Genomic DNA, 13,526 nt, shown 5'->3' with positions numbered 1-13,526 from the left:
GCGTGGTGACGCACACCTTTAATCCTAGCACTTGGGAGGCAGAGGCATTTCTGAGTTCGAGGCCAGCCTGGTCTACAAAGTGAGTTCCAGGACAGCCAGGGCTACACAGAGAAACCCTGTCTCGAAAAACCAAAGAAATAAAATAAAATAAAATAAAATAAAATAAAATAAAATAAAATAAAAAAGACCTTTTCACTAATGTGTGTAAGCTGGAAAATATAACCTAGTCCTGAAAAGCTCACTGGAAGACTCATCCAATTGAGGACCAGGTCAGTGAACTGCACAGTCAAGACAGATGTCAGTGTGTGTGTGTGTGTGTGTGTGTGTGTGTGTGTGTGTGTGTGTACCAGTAGGAAATTGTTGGGACAGAGGGGAAACAAAACAAAATTGAAGATATTTTGGGATGAAAAACTTAAGAAGAAAAGCCAATTTAATTTTATTTTTGTCTTTAACAGAAAGAAACAACCAAAGGGATTTTATTTTATTAAAGTCTGAGTTCTGGCTGTGGTTCAATAATAATAGATGCATATCCTGTAGGCATGAGGCCTTAGGTTTGATTCCTACCTAACCCCTACTCCCTAACAAAAACAAACAAAAACCTAGGCTTGATAATTAAAAAATATATATATTTAATCCTTTTCAAACGCTAACATGATACCCAAAATTTAGGTAACAAAGAAGAAATAGAAAATTAATTCAAAGTGTTTACCAAAGAATACCTCATCAACACAAAGGTAATCCACAGAGTGGGGGGTGTTTTGTTGTAGGGAGTTTTACTACGTCACTGTGGCTGACCTGGAGCTCACTGTGTAGATTAGGCTGACTTTAAACTCACTAAGATCCTTCTGCCTCTGCCCCTCTAGTACTGGGTTTTAAGGCATGTTTCACCAATGCGGAACAGATAAGATATTTCCAGACCATATATATGTCTGATAAGGAGTTAATATCCAGAAAAATGTGAAGAATATACTACTTAAACAACAAAAAACCAAATAACTTTGATTTATATGTGCTTGTAGAACCTAAATCCATATTAGCTTACAAATACATGAAGAGGTACTTTATTTCTATTTATTTATTTATTTAATTTTTTTGGGTTTTTTCGAGACAGGGTTTCTCTGTGCAGCCCTGGCTGTCCTGGAACTCACTCTGTAGACCAGGTTGGCCTCGAACTCAGAAATCTGCCTGCCTCTTCCTCCCGAGTGCTGGGATTAAAGGCATGCGCCACCACGCCCGACAAAGAGGTGCTTTTTATCAGTCATCACAGGCAAGTATGACCCAGAGCCATAACAGGTCACACAGCACACTTGTTAGAATCACTCTTAATTCCTTTAAAAATAAACTAGTGTTAATGGAGGCTATGAAGAAATCTAAGATGGTGCTAGTGGGAGTGTAAGTGCTTGGCCATTGTAGAAAACAGCATGGCAGTTTTCCAGAACTATAAACACAGACTTTACCATACGTTTGAGTAATTCTGCTTCAAAGAAAGAAAAGCAGGATCTCAGAGTCACCAGTGAACCCACGTTTATAGATGAAAAAGGTGGATTCTCTATGTCTGTCACTATGGTAGATGAACACAATGTACTTAGAGTGTTCCTTGGGCTTTGTCAACCAACAGCATTCTGATATGTGAGACATTATTTGTTTTGGTTTTTCTTTCCTTAAGATTTAATTATTTATTTGTTGTATATGAGTACACTGTAGCTGTACACAGATGGTTGTGAGCCTTCATGTGGTTGTTCAGAATTGAAATTTGGGGGGGGACCTCTGCTCGCTCCAGTCAACTCTGCTTCGGTTGCTCAACTCCACTTAGCTCAGTCCCTGCTTGCTCCGGCCCAAGGCTTTATTTATTGTTATACATACGTACACTGTAGCATCAGAGGGCATCAGATCTCTTTATGGGTGGTTGTGAGCCACCATATGGTTGCTGGAATTTGAACTTAGGACCTTTGGAAGAGCAGTCAGTCTGTGCTCTTACCTGCTGAGCCATCTCACCAGCCTGCATTATTTGTTTTTTGACTTGGTGAATCTTAAAGCTGTTGACACATTCCAGTCAAATGCCATTCTATGTAGTATGATACTTAGCAAGCATGCATGAGAGCCTTCGGTTCAATTCCTGAACCACTGAGCTACATCCCTAGGCCTTCTGCTGCTTTTGGTTTTCGTTTTAACTTTATTTTCAGACAGAATCTCACCAAGTTGCCTAATATGGCTTTGAAGCTGTAGATAGTCTTTGAACTTTTGACCCTCTTGACTCAGCATCCCAAGTAGCTTTGATGAGAAATCTGAACCACAAATTGACTTCTGGGTGATTTTAAAGTGCTCATAGTTAACACAGATATAATTCAAAGACTGAATAGAATGTTATTAAATATTCACAATTAGACTGCCGACAACATTGCTTAGAAAAATTGTTCTGCTCAGCATGGCAGAACAATTGGTTTTCATAAGCTGGAACAAAGAGCCAGGACTCAGAACCTGGAAAGCAGATTGGTCAGCATGTTACTTTCCTTGTAAGGGTTAAAGAGGTGACTTACTCTGTTCCTCCAGTCAGGCTGACTCACTCTTTTCATCTGGTTGGTGAACATCTGTTATTTTGAAAGCTGGTCTGTTTGGCATCCTGCTTCCTGAAAGATTCAGTTTGCTTGCATGTCACTTAGGGCATGCACACATGTGCACATACACACATGCATCCCTGTGTGCATATCCAGCTTCGCACAGGTACTGTACAATAAGTACATGTTCTCCATTGTGCACATTTGTCTACATTCTTCTCCAGAGCCTCTCAGCTCTGCTGCCAGTCATTCTCTTGCTCATCCACTGCAACTGTCAGAAAATAACTGTTGTTCTCAGCCCAGCTGACATGGTTACCACTCTTGTGGGAAACGGGTAGTGGACTGATTGTTCATGTTGCTGCTCCTGACATGTGCTCTGCTATGTAAAAGGATTGGTGAGAATGACCAGAAATTAGAGTTGTATTGAGCTACAGTATATACTAACTTAAAATTATAAAGAAGGAACAGGACATTAATTTCTGTTAAAATAGTATAAGAGCTACTTTTATCCTTTGTTGCTAGAATTTGAAGCATAAAAGAAAGGAAACTCTTGGCCAGTAATAAGCTTGCTTAAGGTGTGTGTGTGCGTGTGCGTGTGCGTGTCCTGTAATTCACTGTGTAGACCAGGCTGGCTTCGAACTCAGCGGCTCGTCTGTCTCTGTCTCCCAAGTGGTGGAATTAAAGGCATATGCCATTAGGCCTGGTTTAAGCATTTCCTCTTTTGAGCCATTCCTTGGTAGTCATGTGTATCTAGGAAGAGTAATAATTTATTTCTGTAGGAGAACTGGGCACTTGGTAGAAGAAAGGATAATAGGACTTCCCAGAGATCCAAGAGGCAAGGTCTAGAAAACAATAATAGGTATACTGAGAAGATGCATGTCATCTGTAGACTTGATCCAGAAGGGTTGGTAGGAAACTTGGAGGCAGTTCTGAAAACCTGTTATGGCTTATTTATATTGCATTGAACCAATGAGACTGGTACTTTCTCAGCACTTAGTGTTTGTTATATGCATATTATTACTATTACAAATATATTAATTACACAATAATAAATATACAAGGTGTGGGATCCTGGAGTAGAAAGACAAACTGTTTGATAGAATTCTATAGTTACTATAAGCTGTAGTTATTATAAGCCTTTATATGTCCAGAAATGTGTTTTGCCTATCAGGATGTGACATGCATAACATATCAGTTTCTCTTGTCAGTATATATACGAGTGTTGAAATACACAAGTTTAATTCTTTTGGATCTTTGTAAGGTAAATTATTCCTTTCAGTTTTTGTCTTTTTCTAATTTCTCTTTTGGTTCTGGGGATTGAACTTGGGGCCTCATACAGGATATATATATATATGCATGCTCTTTTCTCTGAGTTACATGACTAGCTCTCTTCAGTGTTTTATAATATTGCACAAATCTTCCTAAGTCAAAGCTTATTAATTACTTTATGATTAAAAAATAATCTTCACTGATGTTACATTCCATATACAGTAAAATTTATGGTATTAGATTAGGATTTCATATGTTGCTGTTATGTTTAAATATTCTTATTAATGTAGTCTGTTGTCTAGCCTGACTACAGTGTGTGTTATTTCTATATATGCCTTGGGTGTGTTTGTATAGTGCCATCTGACATGCCTTTTTGCCTTCAAGGTCATACCAGAAGACATCCCTCAATCCTTTTCCCTTTTAGTAGCTTTCCTGACTAGCAGTTGTCCCCTGAACTATCACTGTTCCACTTTTTGTGTCATGTCTTACATTTGCTTCCTTGCCTGGTAATTTTACCATTTATTCTACTGACTCTGATTTTCAGTTTGATTTATGCCTTCTAATTGGCCTGGAACATTTCTTGTCATGGTGTTCTTTCCATGGACGTGGTCTAAGGGAAGAAAAAGTCTTTCTTAACTAAAATAGTTCAAGCCTATTTTAGTGTTAATTGTAATGCTTTCTCATTTTTACACAGGCTCCAATGATGCTATTGCCCCAGACTTTCCACCTCAAATGCTAGGCACAAGAGATGATGACCTCTCCAACACTGTAAACATTAAGCACAAAGAAGGGATTTATAGCAAGAGGGCTGCAACAAAGGGGAGAAACCCCTCTCAGAAAGGTAATGCAGGTAATGAGTGACCTTTCGTGTTTTCAAATTTGTTTCTTGAACCTTTGCATTTGAAGTGAGAATAGTGTTGTATTTATCCATATTCTGGTTTGTCAGAAAACGAGGCCCCGAGTTTAATCCCTACAACCAAAAAAATGAAAAGAGAAATTAAAAAAAAAAAGTCAAAAACTGAAAGGAATAATTTACCTGACAAAGATCCTAAAGAATTAAACTTTAAGTGTATTTCAACATTCGTGTGTGAGTGTGTGTGTGTATATATATATATATATACATATATATATATATATATACACACACACACACATACACATACTGACAAGAGAAATTGATATGTTATGCGTGTCACATCTGATAGGCAAACCTTCTCCTTACCACTACATTAAGTAACACAGGAAAGTAAAATTTTAGAATATTTAAAGTACTTCAGAGAGGTTGGAAAACTGTAAACTTCATTTTCAACATAAATAAAATGTATTTTAGCTGTTGAAAGGCAATACTAAGTCAAGCTTATTTTGAACACAAATTATCAGATAATCTTGATTACAATTCTTATGGATTTATCTCTGTCAGAGGTTGCAAAGTGCAATTTTAGGCAGAATGTGACAAGAAGTTAAGAGTCCACGTGATGTTTGAAATTTTATTATATTTTATTTTTTTGGTACCAACTTGTGAAAATTCAGTTTGGGGCTTGTTGGGAAAAAAATCTGAATGTCTGGTTACTTTTGGTGCCCCTTCCTCTATGACAGTAGTCACCTTCAGTGGGGCCCTGGCTGTTTCCTACATACAGGATCTCCATTCTCATGTTTGCTTCACTCCCCATCTGTCTCAGATCCCACCTGCTTCATTCAGACACCAAATCTGTCTGCTCAAAGTGCTGAGTTTTCAGCATTTTTTCCTCTAGATTGAGGACAGTCATTTTCTAAAAGTGCAATATATTTAAAATTGCAGGAAAACCCGTATTTCTAGGAATACATTGTTCCAAAAAAAAAACCCACCCAAAAATCCAGACCAAACCATAGAAGCATAGGTTAATAGGTAACTAGATGAACAGACAGCTAGATCTTCTATAAGAAAATGGAGAGTGTGTCTTCTTAATCTTAGAAAAGGAAAAACTTTATTAAGCTGGATTTTTCTCCTAAAACAAAAAAAAGAGTAAAACCAGCAGCCATATAGAGATCTATTGTTAAATAAGGTATGTTAAAGTAAAAAATTCCATAAACTCTGAACAGTAAATAAAAGCAAATCACAGAGTGGAAGTGAAAATTATGCATTCTATACAAGATATACATGTAAAAAAGAAACCATGTGAAGAAGACACTCAACTCAATAGAAATTGGGCAAAATGAACTGGATAATTATTCTATAAAAAAGATTATGTAATACCAAATCATTGTATATAAATTTTCACTGTTGACAATCTGGGAATACAAATTAAGATAGCAGTAGTTTTCTATACTCATTAGAATGTCTGAAGTGAAAAGTGCTATGATGTTACGAGTGCAGACTAAGATGTCATTCACTGCTCTTGAGAGTATAAATTAGTATCCTGACTCTCTGTGTTGCTGAGTTCTGAATCTAGCGCTTCAATTAAAGGTACACATACACTCTATCACTGAGCTATACCTTTAGCCCCACACAAATTCTTCAAGCCCTATTTGTAATAGTTCCAATCTAGAAACCACCTGAATGGCCAATGTTTGTTTAGTAGAATAGATAACTTGTAGTACTGTTGAAATCTTACTGGCACAGAGAAAAGGGTAAATATATGTAACAATACGTAATAAACTTTACAAATACAGTGTGAGTGAAGGAAGGAAATCTCATATGTTGTATTATCCATTTATACAAAGTTCAGACATCTCTGATGAATTTGTTCTATTTAAAATTGGCTGTTATATACTCTGGTTTCCTCTTCAGATTGTATAAATCTTTTTTTTTTTTTAAGATTTATTTATTTATTATATATACAGGGTTCTCCCTGCATGTATGCCTGCATGCCAAAAGGGGGCACCAGATCTCATCTTATGAGTCACCATATGGTTGCTGAGAATTGAACTTAGGACCTCTGGAAGAGAAGACAGTGCTCTTAACCTCAGAGCCATCTCTCAGTCCCCAGATTGTATAAGTCTTAAAATTTTTATAAGTGTCGAAAAAATTAGGAAGAATAACGACTCTGTAGGCTTCTATTTTATTTCTTTTCTTGTTTTTTTGAGACAGGGTTTCTCTGTACAGCCCTGGCTGTCCTGGAACTCACTCTGTAGACCAGTCTGGCCTTGAACTCAGAAATCCGCCTGCCTCTACCTCCCAAGTGCTGGGATTAAAGGCCTGTGCCACCACTGAACAGCTCATATTTTATTTGTTGACCTGGGGAAGGCTATGCACATATTGTCTGATAATTAGTGATAATTCCTGCATTTCTATGCAAATATTTTCTAGGACAGTAAAATCTTTTTAAAAAGATACGCAAATAATAAGGTTGTTAGAAATGAGCCTACCCTATAGGTGGAACAACATTATGAACTAACCAGTACCCCGGAGCTCTTGACTCTAGCTGCATAAGTATCAAAAGATGGCCTAGTCGGCCATCACTGGAAAGAGAGGCCCATTGGACTTGCAAACTTTATATGCCCCAGTACAGGGGAACGCCAGGGCCAAAAAGTGGGAGTGGATGGGTAGGGGAGTGGGGGGGAGGGTATGGGGGACTTTTGGGATAGCATTGGAAATGTAAATGAGGAAAATACCTAATAAAAATATTAAAAAAAAAGAAATGAGCCTAAAGTACATGCAAGGCTACCATAGAGAAAATTCTTAAATTACACTGAAATTTATTAAGCCCTGCATAATTAGAGAATTATATAATAGTAATAATTAACTTGTCATTTGTCATTAAAGTAATCTCTGAATTCATAAGAGAACCTGCTCTATTGGTCATCAAAACTATGTCGTTTGTTAAATATTATTTGTAAAAGATTAAACAGAAGTGTAGGAGGCAGCCATGTTGGTAAGACTTTAAGGATGAAGTGTCTGACATTTCTAGGAGATAGAATCTCACAGCAAACTTCCTTATCCTCTGACTCTATCCTCTTCTGCAGTGATCCTTGAGCCTCAGGTGCAGGAACTGAATTATAGATGGATCAGTTGGGACTGTGCTACAACAACTCTGCATTCTGTTCATTTGTGTTTTTCTGTAATGGTCCCTGTTGTAAAGAGTTTTCTTTATGCGAAATGAAAACTATACTTACCTATGGGTATAGTAAAGAGAATAAAAATAGACATTAGCATGGAAGGAAAGCTTATAAGGCCTCAACCTTAGACAAAGAACTATAGGCAACCAAGGAGTGTTGAAAGCTGGAGAAACAGTCTTCCCCAGGGAAGAGCACAGCAACTGGTTATCAACACTTAAGTGCTCAGCCCTGAAAACATATACATACAAGTAACAGAAGAATGAGCAGGTTATATTTATATATTTAGGAATAGACACACACACACACACACACCTACCCACCAAGGAGGGTTTGGTGAGGGGAAAATGTTGTAATTATATTATAATCTCAAAAGATAAAATTCTTTCTAAACCTGAAAAAGTTTAGCAGAGTGTGACCCAGAAACAGGTTTATGAATATGGAAACTGAAGCGAGATGGTGTGCCAGTCCGTGAAGCTTGAGGATGGACAGCAGGAGTACTTAGAAAATTGATAGAAAAATCAGGTCAATCCTGTCTGCACACTGAACAGAAATGTATGGCAGCGACATGCAATAAAAAGAGAAAAATTTTAGAGTTTATATACCTTTAAGACTCTGGGGTAATTGAGAATTTCATCCATTCATTGAGACAAGGTTTCATATATCCTTGGCTGATTTTGAACTTGCAGTGCAGCTAAAGCATAACTCCCCACCTTGTGATACTCTTGCCTCCAGCTCCACCCCCTTCAGCAGGCATCACAGGCATGTGCCACCATTCCCTAGAATTCCCTTTTACGTGGTACTAGGCAAGCACTCTACCAACTGAGCTACATCTTCAGTCCCCAGTTCAGAATTTCTTAAGCAAGTCACATGAAATATAGATCCAAGGGGATAAAGTTATTAACATGAAAATCTTGACATATAAAAGATATAAAGTATTAAAAGACATGACAGATTTTAAAAAAGATATTTTCAGCTTGTAAAATCAATGTGAAATGTTACAGGAATGCTCACACTGCTGCTTTTCAGTGTAAAAAAATACACAGAAAAAGTCATATGTTGATCAGTTGATGAATTGATGGATGAAGACAAGAATATTGCATATATTAAATGTACATATTAATATGTCCAAATCGCAATCAAATATAGTGAGAAGGCATATTCTTAAAGGTATATTCAGTGTTGCATATTTTATATAATAGATATTTAAGTTAAGATTATAAATTATTAGTATAGATTATTATTAGTAGTATTTTTAAATATTAATGCAATGTGCTAAAGAAATTGAGAGAAAGTCCAGTACAAAGGCTGCTACTATATATTGTTTCATTTTTAAGCCAAGTTGTCAATACCTTGTTAAGGTCCTAATATGAAAAATGTTAGAAAGTTAGGAGAAGAAATTTAGGATTGAATTAATAGCGATAAGGACAAAAAAAGAAACTGATGAGTAAATAAAGCCAAGGTTGATTCTTTGTTGTATGTTTCATTGTCTGTTAACGTTCTGGTTTCTTTGAGAAACACAGTGACCAGGGAGGGAAAAAGACAACATAAAATATTAGGTTTAAAAGTTATAAGTACATAAGATTAAGAGAAGGCTGTATGTAAAATCTAGATGGTATAAGTATTTTTGTTGACTATATGGTATATTAATTAGCCCTGCAATTAATTAAAGCTTTAAAAAGGCCAAAGAGTTTCTAGGAGTTGTTTAAATCTATATTTTTACTTTGAAAAACATAATTTGTTTCATATTTTTGTGGTTGCATCAGACTATTGGTATATTTTAAAGTGTTTATTTAAACTGGTGTCGTCCAGAAAGATGTGGCAAGCTTTCTGGTTCATATTAGAGTTTCCCAAAACAGAGTCTAAGAGCTCTTTTTTTCTCTCATTTATAAAGGGTTTGGGGGTGGCTGTGTGTTTGGGAGGGGTGGATGGATAGGAGGGCTGCTTGCCATTTATTTACTATCAACTTCTCTCTGGGATCGATGGTTCTCTTTTCAGTGGCCCCAGTTCAAATGCCTATAACTTGGGATGAGAATGTCTTGGACGAAAACCAAGAAGAGGTCATCAGTAGAGGAGTTGTGATCAAGATGGCAGGACCTGAAGAAATGTCATCCCTGGAGAAGGACCTTGCAGGTAGCGGAACCAGATAGTTTAGGCCCTGTTATCCTCTGTTCTCCTGAAAACGTTAATTTGATGTTGGCTATTGGCTTGCTGTATGTTGCTTTTATTGTGTTTAGATATATGTCTTGTATCACTGATCTCACCAAGACTTTTAACATGATTTTATCAAAGGCTTTCAGCATCTAATAAGATGAGCATGTGTGTGGTTTTTTCCTGCAGTTTGTTTCTCTGTTGGATTACGTTGATGGGATTTGTGTATTGAACCTCCCAGCATCCTGGGATGACGCCTACTTGACCATGGTGGATGCTGCTGTCTTTGTGTTCTTGGGTTCAGATTTTGAGTATTTTATTGAGTATTTTTACATCAATGTTTATAAGGGAAATTGGTCTGAAATTTTCTTTGTTGAGTCTTTATGTGGTTTAGGCATCAAGGTGACTGTTCTCATAGAATGAGTTTGGCAGTGTTTTTATTTTGTGGAATTAGCTTTGAAACTGTCTGGCTCTGGGCCTTTTTTTTTTTTTTTGGCTGGGAGACTTTTAATGACTGCTTATATTTCCTTACGGGTTAATGGGCTATTTAAATTGTTTATCTGATCTTGATTTTACTTTGGTAAGTGGTATCTATCAAGAAAATCATCCACTTTTTTATATTTTCCAATTTTGTGGAGAACAGGCTTTTGAAGTAAGAGCTAATGATTCTTTGGATTTTCTGCTGTTATAACCCCTCCCCCCCTTTCATTTCTGGTTTTGTTGATTTGGATAATGTCTCTCTGCCTTTTAGTTTGACTAAGGGTTTATCTATCTTAATGATTTTTTTTTTTTCTTCAAAGAACTAGCTCCTGGTTTCATTGATTCTTTGTGTTGTTCCCTTTGTTTCTAGTTTATTGATTTCAGCTCTGAGTTTTATTGTTTCCTGCCATCAACTACTCTGGGGTGTGGTGTGTTTGCCTTTTTGTTGTAGAGCTTTCAGATATGCTCTTAAGTTGCTAGGATGAGATTCGTCCAATTTCTTTATGGAGGCACTTAGTGCTCTGAGCTTTCCTCTTAGCACTGCTTTCATTGTGTCTCATAGGTTCCATGCGGTGCTGAGAAGGCATATTGTGTTTGGATGAAGTGTTCTGTAGATATCTGTTAGGTCCATTTGATTCATAATCTGTTTCATTATTTCTCAGCTTAGCTTCTATCTTGATGACTTATCCATTGGTGAGAGTGGGGTGTTGAAGTCTCTCACTATTAATGTGTGGGGTTTGATTTTTGATTTAAGCTTTAATAATTTTTTTTATGAATTGGGGCATAGATGTTCATATTGGGGAATTTTTTTTCCTTCGAGTATGACATGTCCTTTCATATCTCTTGGTTACTTTTGATTGAAAGTCTATTTTATTAGATATTAGAATGGCTATTCCAGCTTGTTTCTTGAGTCCATTTGCTTGGAAAAATCTTTTTCCAGCCCTATACTCTGAGGTAATCTCTGTCTTTGCTGCTGTGGTGTTTCTTGTGTGCTGCAGAATTATGGATCCTGTTTACACATCCAGTCTGTTAGCCTGTGTGTTTTTATTGGTGAATTGAATCTATTGATGTTGAGAGATATTAATTAATGACCAATGATTGTTAGTTTCTGTTATTTTGATGATGTTGGTGTGTATGTATGTTTCTCTTATTTTAGTTTTGCTGGTATGGAGTTATCTATTTCTGTGTTTTCTTGGGTGTGGTTACTCTCCTTGTGTTGAAGTTTTCCTTCTAGTATCCTCTCTAGGGTTGGATTAGTGGAAAGAATTCTTTAAAGGTTTTTCATGGAATATCTTTTTTTCTTTATGGTAATTGAAAGTTTGCTGGGTATAGAAATCTTGGCTCACATCTGTGATCTTTTAGAGACTCTAAGATATCTGCCAGGCTCTCGATGCTTTTAAGGTCTCTGATGAGAAGTCTGGTGTAATTCTAATGTGGATCTGCCTTTATTTACTACTTGGCCTTTATCCCCTCTGGCTTTTAATATTTATTGTTTGTTAGAGGGTTTTTTTTTTGGGGGGGTAACTTTTTTATGTATTTACTGCATTCATTTTATTCTCTTAGGTCCCAGTGATATCACTGTACAAGACAGAAAAACTGAAAATCTGCCAGACACTAAATCCATTAAACAGAAGGAAGGATCCTTAGAGATAGGTAATGCAGTATATGTTAGTATGTGTGCCTGAGTGTTTGTGTTTCTGGTTCATTCTGACAAAAATAAAATGCTTTTCTATTTTACTTATGAATATCATTTCAATACTGCCTCCATACTCAGTTCAACCAACTCTCTGCAGAAAACATTTTGAGAAAAAGTTATCATTTTTTGACCATGTATAGATTTCTTTTTTGTCATTACTTTCCACAGATAGCACAGGATAATGATTATTGACATAGCAGTTATTTTGTTTCTGGTGTTGAAAGCAATCCAGTGACTGTTTAAAGTATAGAAGCACCGATGCACATGGGTATGCAAGTGTCATGTAAAGTAGTCGGAATCTGTGAGAGGTCCAGGAACCACTTCCACCAGACACTGAGGGACGACTGTACCCCAAGGCTGCTGCTGCTGGAAGTCTTAGTTCTGAATCATGGATACCTGAAGCTACTCTAGAATAATGAGAAACAAGGATAGCATCAATATGTAACAGTAAAAAGCCAAATTAAATCAATTTATATATTTTTGGCCCTAATATGATAAAAGAGGACATACAAAACATAAACCATTATTATTCAGCTGTCAAATTTTACCGCTTAGAAAATAAGAATTTCTATGTAAGAGGAAGGAGTAGAAGAGAGAGTTCTACTCACACTGTTTGCTGAAAAGTTTCCATTAACTACTCACATATAGAATGTATAAAACCAGTGTTTACTAAGGATATAACTGCTATGCAGTGAGGAAAGGATAGACTTTCTAACTGAGAGTATAGAAAAACTGGATAACCACATTAAAAGAGTAAAGTTAAATCATTACATAAAACTTACATCAAGAAGAATTAGAGATATAAACACAAGACCTGAAATCCAAAAACTAGTAGAAGACATAAAAGAAAAGCTTCAAGAAACTGTATTTGGTAATCACTTCTTTGCATAACAGCAAAAGCTGTCATGGACAAATGAAACTGAAGCAAGGCTTCCCAAAGTATTTGCTGAGAGTTAAACATAGAATTTATAAGGAGCATGTGTGCCTTGAAAACAAAAAACAAACCTGACTTAAAAGTGTACAAGGAGTTAAACAAATAGTTCTCCAAAGAAAATAGACATGACCCAAGAAAATACATAATGCACTCAACTAATTGAAGAGAAATGCAGTTCAAAACCACAAGGAACTAACAGTTCACACTATGTAAGAAAAGCTACCAAAAGAATTGTTAGGAAAAATATGGAATTCATGCATCACTGGCAAGGATGTTGTACAATCAATTTAAGCTTATCCCCGACTAGCTTGGAAATAAATGAGCCTCAGACTATGGTTATTTTACTTGGCTTTGACAATTACTGGGGGTCACCCCTAATCTTTTCTAATTGCTGGCCTGGCTCCCTCCC

At 36.5% G+C, this 13,526-nt stretch overlaps 1 protein-coding gene across 6 annotated transcripts in view; it reads left to right on the top strand.

Annotated features, from left to right (window-relative positions):
* Nucleotides 1-13,526, top strand: part of LOC110295677 (ALMS1 centrosome and basal body associated protein) — a 108,773-nt gene that overhangs the window by 63,721 nt on the left and 31,526 nt on the right. For 5 of the 6 annotated variants that reach the window (XR_015047609.1, XM_085840467.1, XM_085840466.1 and 2 more), the window contains 3 exons: nt 4,519-4,674; nt 9,855-9,989; nt 12,051-12,140. Coding sequence is in view for 5 of the 6 variants with exons in the window: in XM_085840467.1 (XP_085696593.1) it covers nt 4,519-4,674; nt 9,855-9,989; nt 12,051-12,140 (381 nt within the window). In the remaining variant the exon portion in view is untranslated. The remainder of the gene's footprint in view (nt 1-4,518; nt 4,675-9,854; nt 9,990-12,050; nt 12,141-13,526) is intronic. The other variant, XM_085840464.1, reaches the window with a different exon arrangement.

This window comes from Mus caroli, unplaced genomic scaffold (genome assembly GCF_978045245.1).
Source record: "Mus caroli unplaced genomic scaffold, Mus_caroli_1 scaffold_7, whole genome shotgun sequence".
NCBI lineage: Eukaryota > Metazoa > Chordata > Mammalia > Rodentia > Muridae > Mus > Mus caroli.
This window is presented reverse-complemented; position numbering and strand designations above follow the sequence as displayed.